This window comes from Diadema antillarum, unplaced genomic scaffold, assembly GCF_040938485.1.
Source record: "Diadema antillarum isolate AM-2024a unplaced genomic scaffold, OU_Dant_1.0 seq00000103_RagTag, whole genome shotgun sequence".
Taxonomy (NCBI): Eukaryota; Metazoa; Echinodermata; class Echinoidea; order Diadematoida; family Diadematidae; genus Diadema; species Diadema antillarum.
Genome location: NW_027271190.1, coordinates 751,142 through 773,536, shown reverse-complemented (window position 1 = coordinate 773,536; position 22,395 = coordinate 751,142). Strand labels below are relative to the sequence as shown.

The 22,395-nt window shown below is 39.1% G+C and overlaps 1 protein-coding gene and 3 non-coding genes across 4 annotated transcripts; 1 reads left to right on the top strand and 3 right to left on the bottom strand.

Moving 5' to 3' along the window:
• Window positions 1–659: 659 nt before the first annotated feature.
• On the bottom strand, window positions 660–743 carry Trnal-uaa (transfer RNA leucine (anticodon UAA)). The gene has a single exon. It is a non-coding gene; the product is annotated as a tRNA-Leu (tRNA).
• A 514-nt stretch (window positions 744–1,257) lies between these two features.
• On the top strand, window positions 1,258–11,459 carry LOC139726877 (uncharacterized). Its single transcript, XM_071637870.1, has 10 exons — window positions 1,258–1,380; window positions 2,272–2,348; window positions 3,940–4,010; window positions 5,148–5,397; window positions 6,214–6,319; window positions 7,441–7,643; window positions 8,646–8,772; window positions 9,509–9,818; window positions 10,165–10,410; window positions 11,284–11,459. The coding sequence occupies exons 2-10, from the start codon at window positions 2,290–2,292 to the stop codon at window positions 11,367–11,369; spliced, it is 1,458 nt and encodes a 485-aa protein (XP_071493971.1). The 5' UTR covers window positions 1,258–1,380; window positions 2,272–2,289; the 3' UTR covers window positions 11,370–11,459.
• A 6,412-nt stretch (window positions 11,460–17,871) lies between these two features.
• On the bottom strand, window positions 17,872–17,944 carry Trnar-ccu (transfer RNA arginine (anticodon CCU)). Its single transcript has one exon. It is a non-coding gene; the product is annotated as a tRNA-Arg (tRNA).
• Window positions 17,945–21,670: 3,726 nt separating this feature from the next.
• Trnar-ccu (transfer RNA arginine (anticodon CCU)) lies at window positions 21,671–21,743 on the bottom strand. Its single transcript has one exon. It is a non-coding gene; the product is annotated as a tRNA-Arg (tRNA).
• Between the last annotated feature and the right edge of the window lie 652 nt (window positions 21,744–22,395).

The following is a 22,395-nucleotide window of genomic DNA, read 5'->3' as shown; positions in this document are numbered from 1 at the left end:
CACATAATTGCTCCCTTTGTCTTCAGAGAAATTATCATGACATAGTATTTTGGAGGTATTTTTATTATAAATTTCTTATTGACATATAGGCCTGCTTATATAAGGCTGTGCGAGAACTTGATGGAAATGTGTTATGCATATCACGATTTTTCTCTCAGTGAACCCCCCCCCCCCCCCAAAAAAAAAAATATATATATATATATTGTAAGTAAATCGAAGGAGTTAATCAAAGTAAATGCTAGTACTTAATGCTTATCAATAAATATTGAAACAAAGTGTCAGGAAAGCTATTGTGGAGCAGGAAAGTGTCCTTTTTGCCATTCTGCTTGCTCTGTTGAAAGTCGCTCCTCCAGTGAAAAAGTGAAATGAAATGAAATGAGATTTATTTACCAAACAAACAAACAAACATCGTCAACAAAGTCACAACAATTAATAGTTTGGCAAAAAAGAACTGGCAATAGCGTGCAGGCTATTAGTCGAGGCCAGTCCTTTCAACGATATAGATTATGATATAACGTATTTACAATATTTACAGTTCTGGTACCTCTTGAGTTTTTTTTTTTTTTTTTTTTTTTTTTTTTACTTTCAAAATAAATATAAATGGCAACACACGATCGTGTGAACTTTTTCATTTAATTTCAGAGTGTAAAAAAACATTCTAGTACGGATGGGGTTCGAACCCATGCGGACATTACGTCCATTGGAACTTAAGTCCAACGCCTTAACCACTCGGCCACCGTACTGCCAACGACGACAGGAGCCCTCGTATCTTTATAAAACTGTAAACGTTACTCAACAGGAAAGATGTACTAAATATGCTTTTATTCGGTATGATAAGGAATGTTCAAGCAATATTTCCTCACTTCGCTTGATTTATGACATATTTATATAAGTTTCGTTACCTTTGCGTGGATTGGAAATGCATACGAACTGGCTTATCGTGATAAAACTGCACGCCCAGAATCCGTACGCACACACAAATCAAGCCCATGCGTGCAAGCTGCATGCATGCATTGGAATACGGGCAGTGCAGCTCTATCTGTGCTGTGAATGCTGCTGTGTCGCTCGCGATCGCCAGACCATATATTGCGGAGTTGCTGCGGTAACAAAACAACAACGCCGGTCGGATTACGTGAAATCGCTAATCGTGCTATAGTAAATACGGAGATTTCATACGGGACAACGACTGCCCAACAGTGCTTGGCGAATTGAAGTGTTAATAATCTTTAGATATCGACATAGCCCGTGGCGGTAGTATTGAAGAATTCGATACTTAGGTTTGGAAATTATCACCAGTTATCATATCTTCACACCTCATTACAAAATGAAGTCTCTTTCGATCATCAAATGACTTCCAGTTCCACGGAGACACTGATGAAGGTAAGTAAAACGCGTAGCCGTAACCTTAGACATGCGAGGAAAACTGGTATAGTGTTAGTGGTAAACCTACCGTATGTGAAAGCACGTCGCTCGATTATCAATCGCAATCGTGCCCAGCAGACAGGACCCATTCCCTTCAAGATGTCAAAAAGATAGACATAAAAATTACAAGAGTAACAAGTGTAATTAATTGGTCCATAGGGTTGGGTTATGAAACCATTTGTACTTGCAGCAGAGATGCCAAGTTTCCCATCTGGCATGACTTGGGGGGGGGGGGGGGGGGGGGGGGAGCAAGAAATTGCAATTTAGCGAAGCAACCAAACAAGAAGGGGTGGGTATAAAATGGGGTGGAGCGGGTGTCCCCATCCCCTGTTTCGAGTTTCAACCCTATTTCATTTTAGAATTTGAAATTCTGCAAATCAGTCGCATACATTTTACGTACACAACTAGAGACTGGAGTCTAACGACATAACGTTCATTCTCATCTTTTAATTCATTTCGTTATGCCACTGCCACTGGAGATGGTCCTGCAAAACTAGGTTCTAACAATTAACCAACCATGTTACAGGGAGAGTGCAAGTTAGGCCCTAGACCGCCTATTTGAATTATTATTTTTTTTGCCCAAATTTTGATCGAGGGTGAATGAGACTGAGAATATTAATATTCAATAATGAGACATGTTTATTGTTTGAGGGATGTTTGTCAGCAAAATGGGGAATTGGAATTGTTGGGGTGTAGATCTAAATTTAATTTAACACGTCCAAGTCTTTTATTACTTGACTGATTGTAGATCTACAGCTGTATGTGTTACTTTAGTGTTTGTGAGATCGATTTCAGGTAATGTTTAAGATTTAGCTATTTGTGATTTCTTTTTGTTGTGTTACCGTACAGATTTAACTGGCTTGTGGAATGTTCAGCTTGATGGCGTGCTGCTTCCAATGGGTCAAAGAGAGGCGGGAGCCTCGCAAGTAAGTTGCCTGCAATCCAGAGGTTAGGGTCAATGCACAGTCATAAAGTCAAGTAACTGCGACCAGCAGCCCCAACGTACAGTGTTGGGGCTGCGCCGTTTTGGCATCGATATTTTAATGTTGTACCAAACGGGTGCCGTTCCGGCGCTGTATTTCCTTAATTTTTCAACAAAAACTATTGGGAATACTTACATGGGTCGACTAAACCTAAATGATTCACATCGGCGACTGTTTGATGCATTTCATTGCTTATGATGCAGAAAATGCTGTCTTATAAGGCAAATATCTTCAGCTCACCGATGCTCACTAAAACTCACAATCACTTGCACATGCGCACACAATGCATTCAGTGCAGTGCATTGACAGCTGTATTACTCGCTACATGATGCATATTCACCGTGCGATGATGCATTATTCATATCCTTTTGCGTCCGTAACGTTGACGTCATTGTTTACGCATGCGTAGATGCGTACTGATGGATATACACGTTCAAAATAGCAGCAAAGCTGTCCACTAGGGCAGACCGCCTACTCCTAAAAAATGTGAAAAATTATGCAGTTTCCAGATAAATTGGTGAGAAGGACCAAGGCAATGGGGTAGTGTATATTTCAGTTTATATTGTCACTGTATTTATGATGGACATTTAGCCATGGTTTATTTGTGAAGTTGCCGTATATGTGGCAATAGGGAGTTGTTCGTGATTCTCACTTGAACGAAACTGCGGGGTAGCCGCCAGGACCCCGCCGCAGAGCGGCGGGTCTCCGGGGCTAAAAGTCAAGTTGACGATATTCACATAGTTCACACAATGATGAGTACCGATATTCATTTTAACTGGAAATGCATCGTTTCTGCTGTTGCAGTTCATTGTGATGCATTGGATGTTAGAGGTACTAGACTTTTAAAAGTGTCTCCATGGAAAAAAACGGAGCATTCTTGGTTTCTTTCGAATGAAATTGCCACCAAATATTGTCTATGTAAAGATTAAGGGAAAATGCAGGGCTGCCAACTCTCACTCATTGCGAGTGAGACTCACTCATTTTGGTCCTTTCTCACTCTAAAACTTTATTTGATTTGCATGCATTTCTACTGATCTCACTCATTTTGACTCCTAAATTATAGCATTGGCCTATGGAAGTCTCACTCTCAACTAGTTTCTAATGTTGGCAGCCCTGAATATGTCTCAGCTTGTCTGATTATTCTAAAAGATGTAATGGAATAAGATGGAATACATGAAAGATTACTATAGAATGGAATAAGAACTATTGAGTACTGTATGTGTCAAAGAGCTTATCGTTGCTTGGGCGACAAGACCTCGTATCTACAAAATGTCAAATGTTCAGGAGAGCAAAAAAAAAATGGGGGGCCAAAGCACTGGCGAATGTGATATAGCCTTTCCTTTGACATGCCGTGGTGGCTTCATTTTTGGAGTAAGACAGTTAGGATTTGGACAGGACATCACTTAAACCCATTATTTGACCATTAATCCAAAATTGCAGATACTATTTATAGGTGTTGTCACCCCAGCGACGTTATAAAGATTTATCATGCTAATATATTTTGTCATTCACTTATACTTTTCTGTATCACCAGGCAAGTAACACTTGCCCTAATTGGGCTGGACAATGCAGGAAAGACAACAGCGCTAAAAGGAGTCCAAGGGGGTAAGGATTTCTTTTCATTTTAGTTTCCTCTTGTAGTCTTATTCTACTGTTTCTTATATGAGAACAATAAATGGACAAACAGACAGCCGAAGTATGCATTAATCACTTGACCATGAATGGAAGTCTATCACACTTTAGTCTCAGATACACATCACTCGGCAAGAGAGTGCACTGTAGTGATATGAAACTCCTGTGATAACAGCCGCTACTCCTCGTCGTCATCCTCTCGATGTTAGAATAATGTCAGGGTGATGGGCCACCAGGTCCTGTCCTCTGTGGTGATCGACTTCGGACCCATGGAGGGCCCCAAGACAGACCCATGCTGTTTCTCCCATTTTCAAGCTCTTATACAATGAAATGATATGGTCTCGGTAATATTTACCAAGAGTAGCCCCTTCAGTGTGAGCACTGTTCCTTCAGACGGCCATGCCATTATTGCCAGATGCCTTTTTTTGGCACCTGGGTCGAGAGGAACATCATAGGTAAAAACATGGCATCCAGTGATATGCGATCTCAGTAGGACTTGAACTGCAGACCTCTCTTTCACAGTCAAGAGTCTCATCCACTATACAGTGTGTCCCCCAAAAAATTACAGTCATATTTCCGCATTGATAACTTTCAATATGATCAAACCATCTGAATGCTATTTCAGGGTCTAAAAATATACAATTGTAACATCTTACCTAAACATGTATTTTGCAGAAAATCCCATTCAATTTGTTTAAGTGGTCACAGAGAAATGTGGATTGTTGTAAAGCATGCCATGGGTCTGTTTCGTCTGAGTATTACTTAATGCACTTGGATGCTCTTGGAACTGCATATTAACATGTGAACGCAATGGACAGAACTTGGAGGGAAGGGATTCCTGACATGCTCTACAAAATTCCTCATTTTTCTTTTACCACTGAAGAAAATCGGATTGAGTTTTCTGTAAGATGTGGGTAATTCTAGTTTCATACCCTGAAATTGTAATTGGATTGATCCATTATCAAAGTTATGACATTTTTGAAGTTATCATTGCGCAGGGTCCTGCTGTAATTTTTTTTTTTTCGGTACATGCGGTACTGCTATGCGCCCACTATGATCTTGTATTGAAATCTTAACCACCTTGTAATATGGTGTATTTTTGTGTTACAGAATCAAACGATGACACGGCTCCAACGGTGGGCTTTGCTGACGGGGAGTTCAAACTAGGCAAGTTTGACGTGACTGTCTTTGATCTCGGTGGCGGGAAGAAGATTCGAGGGATCTGGTCAAATTACTACGCCGAAGTCCACGGCATCATCTTCGTCATCGATGCCAGCGCAGAGGATCGCTTGCAGGAGTGTAAGGAGTGCCTGGAAGACGTACTCAAGAAGGACAAAGTCCGCGGCAAGAGGATACTCCTGTAAGTTGCTAAAAGGGATTCAACACCCTTTCTCTTCTGCCTTTGCAGTCATTGAAGTATATATTTATTAAATATCTGTGAATGTACAACTAGTTCTCATGCAGTGAGACTGTTTGACATTGCTTGTACAAGTAGAAAACAACAACAACAACAACAACAACAACAACAACAACAACAAAAAGCGAAAAAAAAACAACAAAAATAGCAGCAACAATAATTGTGAACTGTGAACCATGGAGCGTCTGGGGAAAGTCTTCACCAAAGTGTGTATTTTTAGTGGCTCTCAATCAAGACGCAAATCAGATAGAGCATAGAGCATTACCAATCTACATAATCAATGTATAGTGCAGGGCTCTGTTTTTTTGGTTTTTGGGGGGTTTTTTTACCATGATACAGTTATATGGTCATTTGAGTTTTTGTGCACACTCTGCATGTCAGGTAGAGGCCATACTGTAAGAACTAATTTTAGCTGACTATATAGAAAAATATATGAAATTTATTCTTGTGTAGGCTCCTTGAGAATAGGTTTACCACTGGTATGCTTTGATGTACTATTCAGTGCAGGTCTTCAGACTTACGATTCCACATGCAAGTGTTTGTATATGAGAAGTGATATTGAGCAGTGTCAAATGTAATCATCTAAAACAAATCTTTCAGGGTCTTTTTGTAGTTTGTATTGTACCGGTACCTACATGTAAATCTCTGGGTTAATGCATTATAAATTTTTATATGTATTTATTTTCTTCGCTATAAATTCTTCGTACTTGACTGTAATTGGTGAGAGTATCTTTGCTTTGCATACACACCACCATCCAGGTTGGCAAACAAACAGGACAAAGAGGGAGCCCTTGATGAAATTGACATCTGTGATCAGCTGGATCTTGAAGACATCGTGAATAACAGCAAGTGCCCCTGTAGAGTGGTAAGAATCAGAGAACTTGATATTCTTTAGAAATGCTGCTCCTCTGGAAGGAATTTTAAGTCTTGCACCAAGGCAGAGTCACAGGAGCAGTACATGGTAGATCCTTGCAATGAAAGGAAATACTGAAGAATTCCAAGAGTGGTTTGTATAGGAAATATGAATGTTTATAAGCCTTAATGCAGCACATCTTAAAGGCAGCTCAACGAAAAAGATGAACTAATGAAACTAAAAGCCAAAATGTTTGCTTGTTTGTGACACTGCATGCATTTGAAAAAAAACTTTATGCATACGTGCAGCAGTGAAGATGTATTTTTAGACACAATGAACAAGATGTAGCAAGGACATTGTACTTTTGTGTTACCTGCAGGCACACAGAGATTTCTTTTGTTCAATCTCGTAGAATTGAACGGATCAATTATTTCATCAATTATTTCATCTTTCACTGAATGAAATGTTCTGTCCATTGCGCCAATGAAAAACATTTATTTGTTTTATATAACACTAAAAATATATCCTTGTCATTTGATGTTTCATGAATTTAGAAACAAAACAGAATATGCAAGATCTGAGATCGAGAGAATGCTCACTGAGCACTATAGGCTATCGCCCTGCATGCACACTGCAAACACAAGCAGTTTGATTGTGTACGTAGCGTAGCTCTCGGCGTGCATGCAATGGAGCAAATTGTATGGATCCAAGATTGCATGGTAAATGGAGCCATAATACTGTATACGCCATATATTTCGCAAGTATAAATTTTCGCGAATTGGGACTTCCCGACAATTTCGCGAGTGGTTAAATTTGCGATCGTGGAGTCCTGTACTGACTGGAGAAATGTATACGCGTACGTCACATTCATATCGGCATTAGAGTCAATATTTTCGCGTGTCTTTAATTTCGCGAATAGCAGCTGACTCACGAAATTCGCAAAAATAAAAACCCTCGCGAAATATTCGGCGTATACAGTATTGAACGAAAGATGATGTAATAGTAAAATGGGACAAATGATCAATATCAAACAACCAATCAAATGACAAGGATCTGTTTAGTTGTTATATGAATTATACATGACAGTGTGAGTCATATATGCAAGTTTCTTTTCATATCTTTTTGTTTTGTAGGAGACCTGTTCGGCTGTCCAGGGCATCGGCAAGAACATGGACCCGTCCATCCGGGAGGGGATGCAGTGGCTGCTGGATGGGATCAAGGCTGACTGGCCTCGCATCACCAAGAGGGTGGAGGAGGACACCCGGGAGCAGAAGGAGGAGCAGGCTCGGAAGAGAGAAGAGATACGAGCGCAAGTCAGGAAGCAGAGAGAGGAGAGGTGAGGACACGATTCAATTCAATTTCATTACCTCCGCCAAGGGAGGAGGTTATGTTTTCATTACTGTTGGTTGGTTTGCTTGTTTGTTTGTTTGTCCGTGTTCCAGTTCGTGTGTAGCTCAAAGAGTTGTGCACGGATTTGGATGAAACTTGCAGGAAAGGTGAGAATGACACAAGGAACAGATGATTATATTATGGTAGTGTTCCAGAAATTCTTGTGGATTTTATGAAGGATTTTTGATATTTTGGTAGGTAGGGTCAATGAACTTGGAAGTTTAAGCTGCATATTTTTTAGGTTTTCATACGTGCACTAAAGTGCATGCTCTAGTTTCTGCTAGGGCGAGACATGCTGCACAGCTAAGACTTTATGATGTAACAAAGACTTCTATATTGGGAAATAGGGTGATTTTTCAACATGCATACGTATGGGTGGAAATCACTGATCTCTGTGGAAAAGCAAGATCATCAATGGAAAGTAACTGCTTGGCGGAGGTCTGTGCTCTCAGAGTGTTTTTTTAGTTTGATTTATTTCCTGATTTTGTTTATTTCCACACATGAAAAAAAAAGTATTCCACAAAAGTGAGATTTGTAAAAGATTACAAATTATGAGGGACCAAATGAGGCACAGAGGTTTGTTTTTAAAAGGTCCTGTGTTACATCTTGAATGAAATCATGCAATGACTGAGAGCTGGTTAGTAGCTGGCGTGGCTGCATGTCTCAAGTTTGAGGTTCATTTGAGACAAGCTTAACCACTGTTGCATGCCTTTGTTCTGTCCCTTCTACTAAGAGGCAAAAACACACCTTATATCCAATAACAAGAGAAATGACAAAAAAAAAAAAGGATTATGGCTGAAGATGCTAGTATGAGCTCTAAAATGCTGAAATTGAGACAATTAAGTAGTCCTTGGGATGCTAAAGAGTTTTGAAAAAAAAGTAGGAGGAATGTATTTTATAATGCCATTTTCATTTATTCTCCCCCCCCCCCCAATAATTCCCTCTCCAGGCAGAAGCGAGAGGCCGAGGAGCGGAAGGCCAAGGGCTTGCCAGAGAAGGAAGACTCGGACGATGAAGACATCGTGGCCAGCGGGGATCCTTTCAAGAAAGTGGACAACAGTTATTTTGCCAAGAAGGTAGTTACCTGAGTGTATCATTTGGACAAAACGTCATATTGATAACGATGTGCAGACCACTTCGAGTTGCTCAAAAGTTTAAATGTGTTTGCATTTAAATCAACATTTAATGATTGGAAAATTAAAGGACAGCTTAAGAGGAAGATATTGTTAGAGGGAGGGAATATTGTATACTTGGCCGTTTCACAGCAGAAGTAACTCATAACCAACAGATCCTGACTTTACGAAGTTGCAATATCATATTGACAGAATGCTCAGAATTTTGTGTGAAAGGATATTCAACAGTGATGCACTGCACCAGTTGTTACCTGCACTTTCCATTATCCCTAACAGGATGATGGAAGGGTGTTCATACTGAGTGTATCTTTTTCAGGATGAGTTATGATGACAGGAAAAAAATGTCCCCTTTCCTTGAAAATAACAGCAACAAAGGAATGTATTTCTATTACAACACCATCACTTTGCTACAAATAAGGATAAGGAAGCATTTTTTACCAAAATTTGAATGGAAGTGGGATTTATCATGTTTCCAATTATTGGCAGAATGCAGGTCGCAGAAAGACACAACTTGCAGAATATAAATTGGCATTAGAATTTATAGAGTGTTAATTTTTTTTTTTTTTTTTTTTTTTTTTTTGGGGGGGGGTTTGCTACAAGACAGTTTGCAGAAAAATATAACACATGCCTAATTTAAATTGCTATGGAATTTACAAAACCTGTTTTCAATCATTTGCAGAAGAACGATGATGAAGGAAAGAAGAAGAAGAAGAAGTCGAAGGAGGATTCAAGAGAGGAAGAAAAATCCAATGGGAGCATCGAGATGAAGGAAAGTGGCGGTGAAGTGAATCCAGAGGAGCCTGCCTCAAGGACTCAAAATGATGATAAGACTGATGAGGGCGAGAGGAATGAGGAGAACAGTGGAGCCTCGGACAGTGGACTCGCCAGCCCCAAGGAGGTCACCTCGGCCGGCGAGGAGTCCAAGCAGGTCGTCGTTGGGTCGCAGGAAAACCTGCTGAATGCTCAGACATCAGAAACCAGTTTAGGAGGTCAGTATGGGTGAGGGGTGCCAACTTTGATAGGTTAAAGTTGATTGGGGGGATGTTTCATCAATTTGGTCAGCGCTGACAATTTCAGCAACACGTTTATGGATATAGCACCGAGTCTGGCATTGTGCAATTGCATGCACAAACTTCAGTCGTTCGGGAGTTTACGAAATAACGTACCATTAGGGGTGACGATCGTCCGACTTTAATGTGATGACTTCATGAAATGGACTCCAGAAAAAATGATGACCAGATAACGGCGGTTAGACTATACTTGTTTATTGTTTTTCAGAAAGCCATGTAATGTTGAGCACACACAGTCATGTTCCTTTACCGTGATTCTTGACAGATGGTGAAGAGAAGAAGAAAAAGAAGAAGAAGAAGATCAAGAAGAACAAGACAGCCCCGATGCCGGTGGAAGGCATAGACGAGGTGGCCCCGCCCCCTCTCCCCACCCCTCTTGCCACGCCTTCCTGGGCCCAGGCCCCGGGCCACCGCAACATTTTCAAGGCGTCACAGAAGCCCACCCTGGCCCCCCTGGTAGAGCAGAACAGTCCCCGCCAGACACTGGATCCCATACTGCCTTCAAGTACAAGTGAGTTTGATGCAAATATAAACCCATTATAGTGACATCATTTATTTTCTTTCATGTAAAGAAAAGGTCCTTTATAGGCTGTAACTAAATTCGCAGGTGACCTTCATAAGCGTGCATTAACTGATGGAAGACAGTTCCATTTATTATGATAGAATAGTGTAAAATTGCCATTCTCATGCACACTTGTTGTTTGACAGCAGATGTCCCATATGTGTCCAGTCAGGTCACCAGAGAAGATTCTACAGTTCAAAGGTCAAATTCTTGAAAGGGAAGATTCACAGCTTCATTATGATACATAACTCGATAATATTTAATTTTTTCAACCCACAAAATATTAAAGTATAAAACAGGAAACCAGCCTGGAAGAATGCTATTTTGGATTTAAAGTTCAGTGTCTTTTGAAGTGCATTGAGTCTTATCTTCATTAGTGCAGAACAGTCAGCAAAAGGAAATAAGACTTGGTATACACCGCTGTGAGGGGATTGTCAAAGTCATAATGAGCTTAATTACGTGGTGTATTTGTTTCACATAGTCTATTCATATCTATGTCAATACTGCTGAATACTCGTTCTAAAGTTTTATCATTTTTTATAGGATCCTAATGCAGATTTTCATTTACTTCGTCAGTGCAAAGGAAGCTATCCAACTTAAGATTCTGTAAACTTTGATTTGCTCTACATAAAGTGTTGAAAATGCATGCTATCAGTAATTTGATGCTTTCAAACTTTATATCTAGGTAGAAGAAGGGATACTCTTTGAGAAAATACTTTCTGCGTAAACCCCAAATCAGCCTTGTTACCCCGTAACATTTATCTTTATTTTTATCTACAATTTATACACTACAATACATTTTGGTTGTTTTGGCCATTACAGCGAACCATCGTAGGAGAGAGCTTCCGGAGCTCCGTAGCCTCCCGCTGAAACCAAACACAGAGGACGAGAATGACGTCATGACGTGACGAGAGTCAACGACCCCTGCCCGACCTCTGTGGCCTCTGTGACCTCTGACCTGTCTTCACCATTTGCGCCTTGAATTGCACGCTGCTGTGTGTCTGGTGATGAAAAACTCTTACATGAGAGAAGTAACCAGCTTTAAAAGAGTGTGAGGATGGACCATATTTTTGGTTACATTAGGAGCTAGAAACATGGAGTCTCAATCCTTGGAGAATCCTTCGTGGAGAAACCGTATCTGAGAGCGGGAGTCAGAGATCTCGTCCATTTCCCAACCAGAATCACACAAGAGTCCATATCTGCATTCGTGACTAAAGAGATGATCCATGAGGTGTCATCACAAGCAATATTCACTTGCATAAAGGCACATGTGCTTTGTTAGTGAAAAGGGTTAAAAAAAAAAAAGAGGAGAACTGCTATGATGCTCTTCTTAGTCTTATAACAGTTACATGTAAGTCATGTGCTTACCTCTGTTGACCTTATCCAGGCAATTACTCCAAGAGGGCAATAACCCCCTGGCTAAATACTGGTTAATGGTAATGCTAGAGTAAGGATTAGGGTTAGGGGACAGGTTTAGGGTTAGGAGTTTGGGTTAGGGTTGGGATTAGGATTAGGATTAGGGGAAGGGGAAGGGTCCTGGGTGATTGCCCAGGGGGTAATTGCCCTAGACCCGTTTGGTGGATTACAGAAGGACGGTAAACTGGGGGATGGGTGGAAATTGATGTGGCTACGACTTGGTGGCCATCCAAATGTTTACTAAACCAAAATAATGTGTAGTGCAAGCAGTCATAAGGATAGACACTTCTCTAGTTTGTCAACCAAATCAGCCTTTTTATAGAATGACATTATATGAGGGAATATGAATCTCATAGTAAATAGCCCGAGAGCATTTTGCAAGGGAAGCTACCTTGTATTTGAGGGCAATAATTCTGCATCAAATTCAGATAAAGCCACTTAAAGGAGGATGAACAGAAATGTGTGATTATAATTATTCTCTTTGTACATGGCCCTAATTATTGCAGTGATATACCAACAGTGTCCAGGCACTGCTAGTGTTGTTAAACGCACATGCAAAGGATGCGATCTTAAATCCATCATCTCTTTTGCAGGGGGGTCAAAAATAAAAATTATAAATTTACCCCAACTCCAAACTTTCATCACCTTGATGTTAAGGGATCATCTCAGATGCCAGTGATGTTAAGGGATCATTTCAGATGCCACAATAGGCAGAAGTGATCCTATTTGACAAGAATCGTACGTGGTCCTATTTGCTGTCAAGCCTTGAACAAGAACATTTTTTTTTTTTGATGTGTGCCAAAGATTTTATACAAGTTGTATATATTCATGTGTACTCATTGTAATGCCATGTAGTCTGAGGCAGGTTAGTGCTAATATCTGTAAACTTTCTACAGTGTTAACACCCATCTACTTCTGAACTGACAGTATGTTTTTCCTTAGAGCAGTACAGTGCAATTTTTACAAGTATTCTGCGTAATTATGTGCATGAGAGCATTATCACTATGATTTTTAATTCTGAGCATCCTGAATGGTACTCTTTGTGATTACTCTTAGTAGCTGTAGATTAATATTCATGCGACCATGAAATTAGAGCTCCATGAAATAGTGCAAATGCTGCAAAGACTATCAATTGTACAGGCTATTTCCCACTGTTAAGCTGTGCCTTAGGGTAGGAGCTCACTTTTGGAAATAATGTCTAAATTCATGTTTGCTGTATGTGATGAGAATTTAAACTATTCTTTTTCTCTTTGTGTGCTAACCCTATGGAAGACCTTGTAAACATACAATAATTGATTAAAGAAAAAAAATCAAGGAACCCTAGCACTCCAAACTTGTTACTTTGAAATCCGTGCCATATTAGAGATAAGGATAAGATATTTGGAAAGTAAAGCTCCTATTTCCTTAATAGCATAATCACTTCCCTGCCTGCTAGTTATTTTGAAAGTACTATAGTTTTGAAATCAGTAATCTTCAAAACCTTGTATAGAAAATGCACATACAATTACCATGTACATTGACAGTTGAAAAGATGGAGTTGCCTTGTGCATACCTAACCCAGTTTCCACTAATGTTTAACCTACGATCACAGTCGGTACAGTGTATCCCCATTATGCTGGAGATGCATACATATGTAGTACCAATGCGCTGCACTCAGAGAAATGAAAAAGTTCTACAAGTTTGTTTGAATTGTTCTGAAGTGTTTTAAAGTATCTGCTGCGTGTTCATTGAATTGAATTGTTCAGGCAATGAAGATGATGAGTAGAGTTTATAGCATAAACACAATGCTATGCTCGCCATGTCGCTTGTCATTGAAAGTCACAACAGGGCCTCATTGAAGGCCCCCATGACAATTTTCATTCTAGGATAGAAAGTCTCACAATTTCAACTGCAGTGAGCAGTGTTGCATGTTTTCCTTTGCGCTGTTTCAAACAAACCTTGCAAATTCTAAGGCAGTTGGCAGAATAACTTTGGCTAATAATGTATTCATTAAAGATGAATACCTTGTTAGTAATTCCATGTACCTCCAGAACACCTTTTCTATAAAGTACTGTATGTGCTTAAAATGCTTTGCAAAGTTATCTTCGGTGGCAATGTAGTAAAGGGAGATTTATTTACTTCTCTTGCACAGATATATTGGACATGATTGTGAGACAGTATATTGTAGATAAATGTCCTTATTACTGGTTTACAGATATTGCTACTCAGTTTATTCTTCTGAAAGAGTCATTAATCCGTCCATGACATGATGTGTTGTACATGTATTCGATATAGGGGCACTTACCCTTTCTAGATGTCAGAGTCACCGATGTTTTCTCATGTATTCTGCTTACACAGATTTGAAAAATTGCAAAATTACATTTCTAGTCTTAGAATGTTGTTCATAAAGTATACATGTCGCTTTTGAACCAGAAGGTGTTAACTCCATTGACATTGTGCTGCATCAATGCCGTTTTGGTTTGAAAAACATGATAGCCTTTTTCAATAGCACTGTGATGCATGCAAGACAGATCTTAGTCATCAATGCAGTAGTTTTCATAATTTTTTATTGGTCAGTTTATACCGAGTGTAGAGCAGATTGACAGTATATTATCATCCATCCCCCATTTCTTTTAATTAAGCAATTGTGACTCGACGCATTCAGGTTTGTTTGATACAACTGAAATCTGAACTCTTCCAATGACGATATCCATTAGCATTCCCGTAGTCAGCTAAACTACATAGCAAAAACTTCACAAGTATGAATTACCTTGACTCTACACTAAAGGTTTACAATCTCCTTGTAGTCACACATTGGTGGTACACAGATCAGAGGTCACGTACCGTGACACATTTGCAGTTATAATCCAGCAAGTGAAGACAGTTGCAGAGTCAAGGGGTGGTATATTGTGGTGTAAACCATTCTCCTGTGGTTCCCATACCCAACTGACCTAACTGCTTCTGTATGTAGCTGACCAAAGTAGTGGTCAATACTGTACATGTCCTCTGCATATCTCTGCTGGCCCATACTCAAAAGTTTTCATCAGTCAGATATTCAGAAGATATATATTTGTCATAGTTTCATTATGTTTCTAGGAAAATGAACCCCTCCCTTCATGCTTGTGGTTCATGTATAAAATACATACTTTCTATAGCATGGATAAGTCATGGATGCTTCACAAGGCTAGTGTACGTCAGAAGTTTGCATTTATTGAGAGTATGAAGTGATTCCAGACAAGGACAAATACATTGGAGACAAATGGCCGCTGACATCCGCTTGGCATTAGCTTCAGTGATGTTGTTGTCATGGCAACTGATAAGGTGTCATGTGATTGTGCAATAAGCTATGATGTGAGAGAGATTTTATAATCTTTGTGATTTTTCCCCCAGAATAATATATTATGTTGCTGATATGTGTGCCATGCAGGGGAGAGTTGGAACAAATCAAAATTATATATTTGTATAGTATATGTCTGAGATTTAGCAGACATATTTGTATGATAATGTGGTTTTCCAGTCTCTGGTATATCATTTGCAAATCTACTGCTTTTTGATATGTAGATTAAAAATGTCAAAACAAAAACATATGCAATGTATCATGTTTTCATGCATTTGCAGTAAGAGTTATTACTCGGTAGGCATGAATGAAATATGAACTAAAGAAACTGAAAGAGTGAAAAGTGAATGATAGTAATGATGACATTACTCATTCGTTCTTGCTATAGTCTATAGCTGTGTGTGTCTCACTGTGTGTGATTTGTCAGCGTGGTGTGTGTGTTTGTGTGTGTGTGAGTGTGTGTGGATCATATCTGGTTACATTAAAAACAGGTGCTTGGAGTTCAACCAAACTTTCCAGGGGGTGTTTCATAAAGATGTTCTTAAAGTTACGAACAACTTCAGAATGGTTCAGGTGTGAGTTTCTTCAGTTTGTCTCCCTCTACAAATTAAATTTGTTAAGATCGCAACTGCTGATCTGTAAACTAACAAACATGTTAATTTGTAGAGGGAGACAAACTGAAGAAACTCACACCTGAACCTTCACCCCTCTGAATAATATCTTTCTCTCATCAACTTCAGAATGACTGGTAATCAGTTCTTGGTTGACTTATTGAAGTTCTGGTAAGCATAGCACATCAGAAAATGTTCCAGTCATTCTTAAGTCGTTTGTAACTTTAAGAACAGCCTTATGAATCCCCACCCCCACCCCCAGTCATTAGGGAGTTTTCGCAAGCACGACGCGGCCGGGAGCTGAGCGTGCCGTGTGCAAAATTTGCTTCTGCACATGATCAAATCCGAGAAACGTCCCGTCCTGGGGAAAACGAGTACGGTACTCGGCCAAAATAGCGTTCGGTCCCGATGCTGGGCAGGAGAGAGCCAGCCAGCCAGCCAGCCAGCCAGCCAATCAGCGATCCGTCTCCGTCCTGTACAGCAAAGCGAAACTGCTTAGATATGGGGACGGGAGTCCGAGTACGGGGACTGTCACAGCAGATTGCTTCCGCGTATTCTCGGTTTTCCCGTCGTGTAGCGAAAACTCCCTATTGCAAGGAGTGAGGGATACAAAGTTATTCATCTAGTTAAGGAGGTTCCCATAGGGGCTGGAGAGCAGGGCCAACCAATGCCAGATTTGCAAACTGCCACATCTCCAGTAGTAGGCCTACAGCACATTGTCTTCAGAGACTGTTACATTTGTTTGTAATTATTGTTGCTGTTTTTTTAGGTGAGTTCTTAAAAAAAAAAAGACTTTCTGAGGATTCATCTCCGATGAGGGCAGCAAATAGGTATTCCATCACGTGACAATGTGAGACATCTTCTACAGATCCCAAAATACAGTGCAATACTCTCTAGTATAGGCCTACAGACGAGTCGTATCGTGAGTGTTTTAGACACATTAGAAGCTGTAAATATAAATTTTGAAGATAGAATGGCAGTGCAAGTGGTAGCTGCAGTATGTTCCTGAAATAATAATTAGTTACGAGGAAGTTCACAGAACGGCTGCGTTTTACTTTTAGGAAAAATTAACCTCATTAATTTCCTCAAAACGCATTATCGGATCTGGGTGAACTTTAGTTTCTTTACTTCAGATTTAACTACCGGTATTGTCTTTGTTTTTCTTTTTGAGTGGAGTTGTGATGTTAATGATATGATAACGTTACTAATCCTAATAATGCCGTCATTACCATTCAATGTGTAACATGATCATGATTACTTAACCTCATTAATTTCCTCAAAACGCATTACCGGATCTGGTTGAACTTTAGTTTCTTTACTTCAGAATTAACTACTAGTATAGATTCTTTGTCTTTGTTTCTCTTTTTGAGTGGAGTTATGATGTTAATGATATGATAACGTTACTAATCCTAATATTGCCGTCATTACCATCATTCAATGTGTAACATGATCATGATTACTGTCATCACCTGTGAAATGACCCCAATACATATCGATTACGACTATTATATCATGACGTGATGAGAGTCAACTACCCCAATTAATACCAATATGGCCTATTATCTATCTGTAATGTATATTAACTATCTGTAAATTTAAGTTTCAATCTCGTGACATTCATGAAAATAACAAACTTCCATTTCAGGGACTCTGGGAATATTTTTTATTTTTTATTTTTTGTCAAAGCATCCGGGCATTTTGCATTGTCACACATTGTAGGCTGATAATAAGAAGTAAGGTCTACTTGGAAAACATGGATGTCTGGTACATCATCAACAACAACAAAAACAGAAACAAAAACAACAACAACAACAACAAAGAAAAATTCAAGGTTCGGATTTTCAGCTTGATCGCCGGACATTAAAAACTGGCACCTATTCTTTTTACCACAAAATTCGCCTGGAGATTTCATCTGTCAACTTCATGTTCTATCGTTTTCCATTACCAATAAGAAAACACAGATAAAAATAACAAAAACAGTAGAACCGTAGCATACTACCACATGCGTGGAGGATGGAGAATGAGGGATAAAGAAGAAAAAGAAAAAAAAAATGTGCTCAAACCGATCACCTCCGGTGGGACTCGAACCCACAATCCCCGGTTTAGGAGACCGATGCCTTATCCATTAGGCCACGGAGGCTTCGGGGCCCAGGGTAATAAAGTGGAACTATTCTCTTATGATTGGTCGGATTTCAATGGGGAATACACACGAGAGCTGCATGCTGTCGCTGTCGAAGACCGTGCACATGTACATACACTTGTACTTAGTAGCCTGAGCTACGACATCGGACTTTTCTCTTTTCTTTTTCTTTTTCTTTTTCTTTTCTTTTTTTTTTGGGGGGGGGGGGTGGGGGGGGGGGCTGGAAACGCTTCAAACTTTATGCATATCAGATCTGCCAGGTCTCACGCCTATGATGTGAGTCTCACTCCCCAACAACCCATCTCACACTCACCCGCCCAGGTAGCAATCATTTTCCACATGCACGCCTCCAAGAAAAAAAAATGCGGCATTTATAAAACATCGATAATATTGGATTTATACATGTATGTTGGCTATAGATACCTAGGCCCTATACATGCACTGTATCTTATACGGCTATTTTCCTTTCTATATTAATAATCCAAAATCGAGAGGTCTCTAAGGATTCTTACAGCTACTAAGTCATGTCAGTCATGGTAATATTCTAGACTCTTTCATCCTTGATCCTTGATCAAAAAAAAAATGATCTCTTGCAGGACCATCTTCCGTAACGAACAGATGAGAATTATGTAAAAATGCACAATTTCGAATTGCAAAATGTAACAGCTCAAAACAGGGGATGGGGAACCCCCCCCCCCCCGTTTTCGGTTGCTTTGTTAATCACAGTCTCCCATTCCCTTTGAATTTTCTGCCAGAGTATGCAAATAATCATTCGTGATATGAATATTAATCAATGTATGTATAATAACAACAACAAAATTTGTATATTTAAAACGCAGCCTCAAAACATATCATATCTTCTTAAATTCCGTTTAAAAATACAGATAGTATCACTCGAACGAATATCATACGGTAGACTATTAAACAATATTGCACTAGAATATAAAAAACTGTTCCGTTTAAAATTTGTATTTGGTTTTGGCAAAAATATTTTACATAAAGTATTACGGAGAGAATATTGCGAAGTTTGCATGCATATTCGATTGGCAAGGTATTCAGGAGCAGTATGATGGATACATTTAAACAGGAGGATAAGATTCATTTTTTCCATCTCCTTTGAAGAGGTTCAATTCCTGACTGATTGTATAATTCATCACTTCGTGCAAACATATCAGCATTTAGAATAATTCTCAAAGCTCTTTTCTGTAAAATAAAAAGTATATTCAGATGTGACTTATTAGCACTGGTCCATACAGAAGAACAATAATCAAAATGAGATTGAATAATTGTGTGATACAACATTTTTATAATATGAGTATTCAAAAATGATTTTGCTTTGCGAAGAAGAAATAAACTCTTAACAACCTTGCTACGAATATAATCAATATGATATTTCCAATTTAAAGTAGAATAAAAAATCACTCCCAGATATTTACATTTTGAAACACGGTGCAAAATTTCCTCACCTATAGCAAGTTTAATCAAATCATCATTAAATCTAGTCAATCGTCTTTGGGAACCAATAAGCATATATTCAGACTTTGCCGCATTCAGAATCAATTTGTTATGCGTGAGCCATGACGAGATACTTTGTAAATCTTCATTAATTGATACAGACATAACATGAGGATCGCTAGATGAAAAATAGAGACAAGTGTCATCAGCATAAAGTGATAGTTGGCAGTGTTGAATTACATTTGGAATATCATTAATAAACAACAAAAACAGCAGTGGGCCGAGTATCGATCCTTGAGGTACACCGAACTCGACTCTCCTGTGCGATGAAGTATATCCTTCACCACAGTGGCCTGAAGCCTACCAGATAAGTAGCTTTGGAACCAGGACACACTTCCCTCATCAAAACCATAATGCTTCAGCTTCTCTACTAGAATAGCATGATCCACCATGTCGAATGCCTTCTTAAGATCTAAAGTAACAAGGCAAGTAATAAGACCTTTGTCCATACTATCCTGTAAATCTTCAACAACATTTAACAGAGCAGTATTGGTTGAGTGGATTGCACGAAAACCCGATTGTTTACAAGAGAGAATTAAATTCTCGTTCAAGTATTTAGTTACTTGTCGTTGGACCACTCCAAAACCTATATGTCTCAGTTACTTGAAAATCGTTCGGAAAACTAACTGACTCCGTCAATAAAGCAGCATCTTAAGTAATGCCCGTAAAGTAATTGCAAGCTTTGACATGTGGTTTAAGGGATGGCATAGTACTGGTTGAAGTGAAGATTCAGCTTTTAACTTTTTGCAAGATACTTAGAAACCACTATATGAAATCTTACAGCGCATATGAGGAATTCAACATTTATAAGATGAAAATTGGTTTTTGAAATGGCTAAGATATCCAAAAACAAAGTAAACCAAATCAATCCTTAATAAAAAAATAAAAAAAACGGGTCCCACCTTTTACATGTTTTATTGGGATCACTTTGTTTTGGATATCTCGGCCATTTCAAAACCAATTTTCATCACTAAAATTTGAATTCCTCTAAAAAATAAATGTTCTTTCATATATAAAAACACCACATTGACGCCGAGGGAAGGGGGGGGGGGGGGTACTAGATTAGTACGATATCAAAGTCCAGCTTCTGGACAACATGAGGGTCCTCCATGTTAATTGCATATTATAAAGTGTAGTCCTTATGCCAAAGGAACTCTCGATTGGCTGAGAGTTAAATCCGGCGTTAGACATGGTTGTGTATTATCAGCTCTTTCGTTTGTTATCTAAATGGACAAAATAGCAAAAGAAACACTATGGAAACCCCGGCCAAGAATCCATGACGGAGTTTCATTTGCTTATGACCAAGGATGACTTTTCCATTAAGATGAAGAGCAATTTAAGTAAAGTAAAGTAAAGTTAAGTAAAGTAAAGTAAGGTAAAAGAGAGTAAAGTGAAGTGAAGTGAAGTAAAGAAAGGTAAAGTGAAGTTAAGTAGCGTAAATCAAAGCAAATAATGTAAAGTGAAGTGAAGTATGGCAAAGTAAAGTAGCGTAGAGGAGAATAAAGTAATGTAAAGTAAAAGAAAGTAAAGTAAAGTAAGACATAAATGTGGTTGGTAAGAACTATCAGATTTAATAGCAAGTCACCAATTCGTGGAGGAAACATTAACTAAGCCAGTTTATTCAGGAACAGGGCATATCATACGAGGAAGAGAGAAAGAAAGAGATAGAGAGGGAGAGATAGATGACAGCTTAACCTGACTGCTAAGGGGTCATGTGATGCCATAATAATCCTGTTCGGCAACAGTGATTGTATAAAGATTGCCTTCTTGTTTGAGCACCCGACAGCAAAAATACGTCCTGGGCTCTGTTTCATAAAGCTGTTCGTAAAGTTACGAACAACTTACGAGCGACTGGTGATCAGTTCTGATGTGCTGTACTTATCAGAATTTCCATAATTCAGCACAAGAACTGATTACCAGTCGCTCGTAAGTCGTTCGTAACTTTACGAACAGCTTTATGAAACACCCCCCTGGATCTATAGAGAACTGATATAGAGTAATGGTTAATGGTTAATGGTTAATTATGTAATAATATATTCATCATACGTACTACACACACACACACACACACACACACACACACACACACACACACACACGAATGTACTCATAAACCTACACACGTAAAAACAAACAAACAAACAAACAAACAAACAAACAGATATTGATAAGGAAGGCAGTGGCAAAAGAAAAAATAAATAAATAAAAAATCACCTCCGGTGGGACTCGAACCCACAATCCCCGGTTTAGGAGACCGATGCCTTATCCATTAGGCCACGGAGGCTGCGCCACAATGGCTTGTGGGTATAGCACAAGTGATTTATAATCCAGATGTTAATTACTCAGTGTGCGGACATTAAAGGACTGTATGTCACTAAATCTGAGATACCAATTTAACGCATCTAATTCCAATTCCGTCATATTGTAGAACATCAAAATTGACTCATGTCTCTTGCGTTGTTTTGGCGGGTTTTTTTTTTTCTTTCTTCTCACTCACTAGAAAGTCGGAAGAAGACAGGAAGGAAAAGGGAGTACATTTTCATGCAAAGAGTAACACTGAAACATGGTTTCCTGATAGTGCTGCATTTATGAATGTATTAAGAATTAATGATGAACAATTCATATTATTTGCTGTCCTTTCGGTTTTTCCGGATATACTTTTTCCGCATTTCTAGTATTTTTTTTCTTCAGTAGATGAGCATGCTTTTCAAAAATACAATAAAGACAGGTGTCTACGTTTAAACACGGAGGAGAGTGGGTGGGGATTCCACCCTACTCTCCAACAGAAAGCATCCTTTATGTTTCATTTACATTAATTATATAACTCATTATCATTGTCATCCCAATCTTATTTCCTTACGACATGTACAAGTAAAAGTCAACATGGGGAAAGTGTCTCAATTGAACAATGTATAACAAGGCCTATGTGTGCGTGC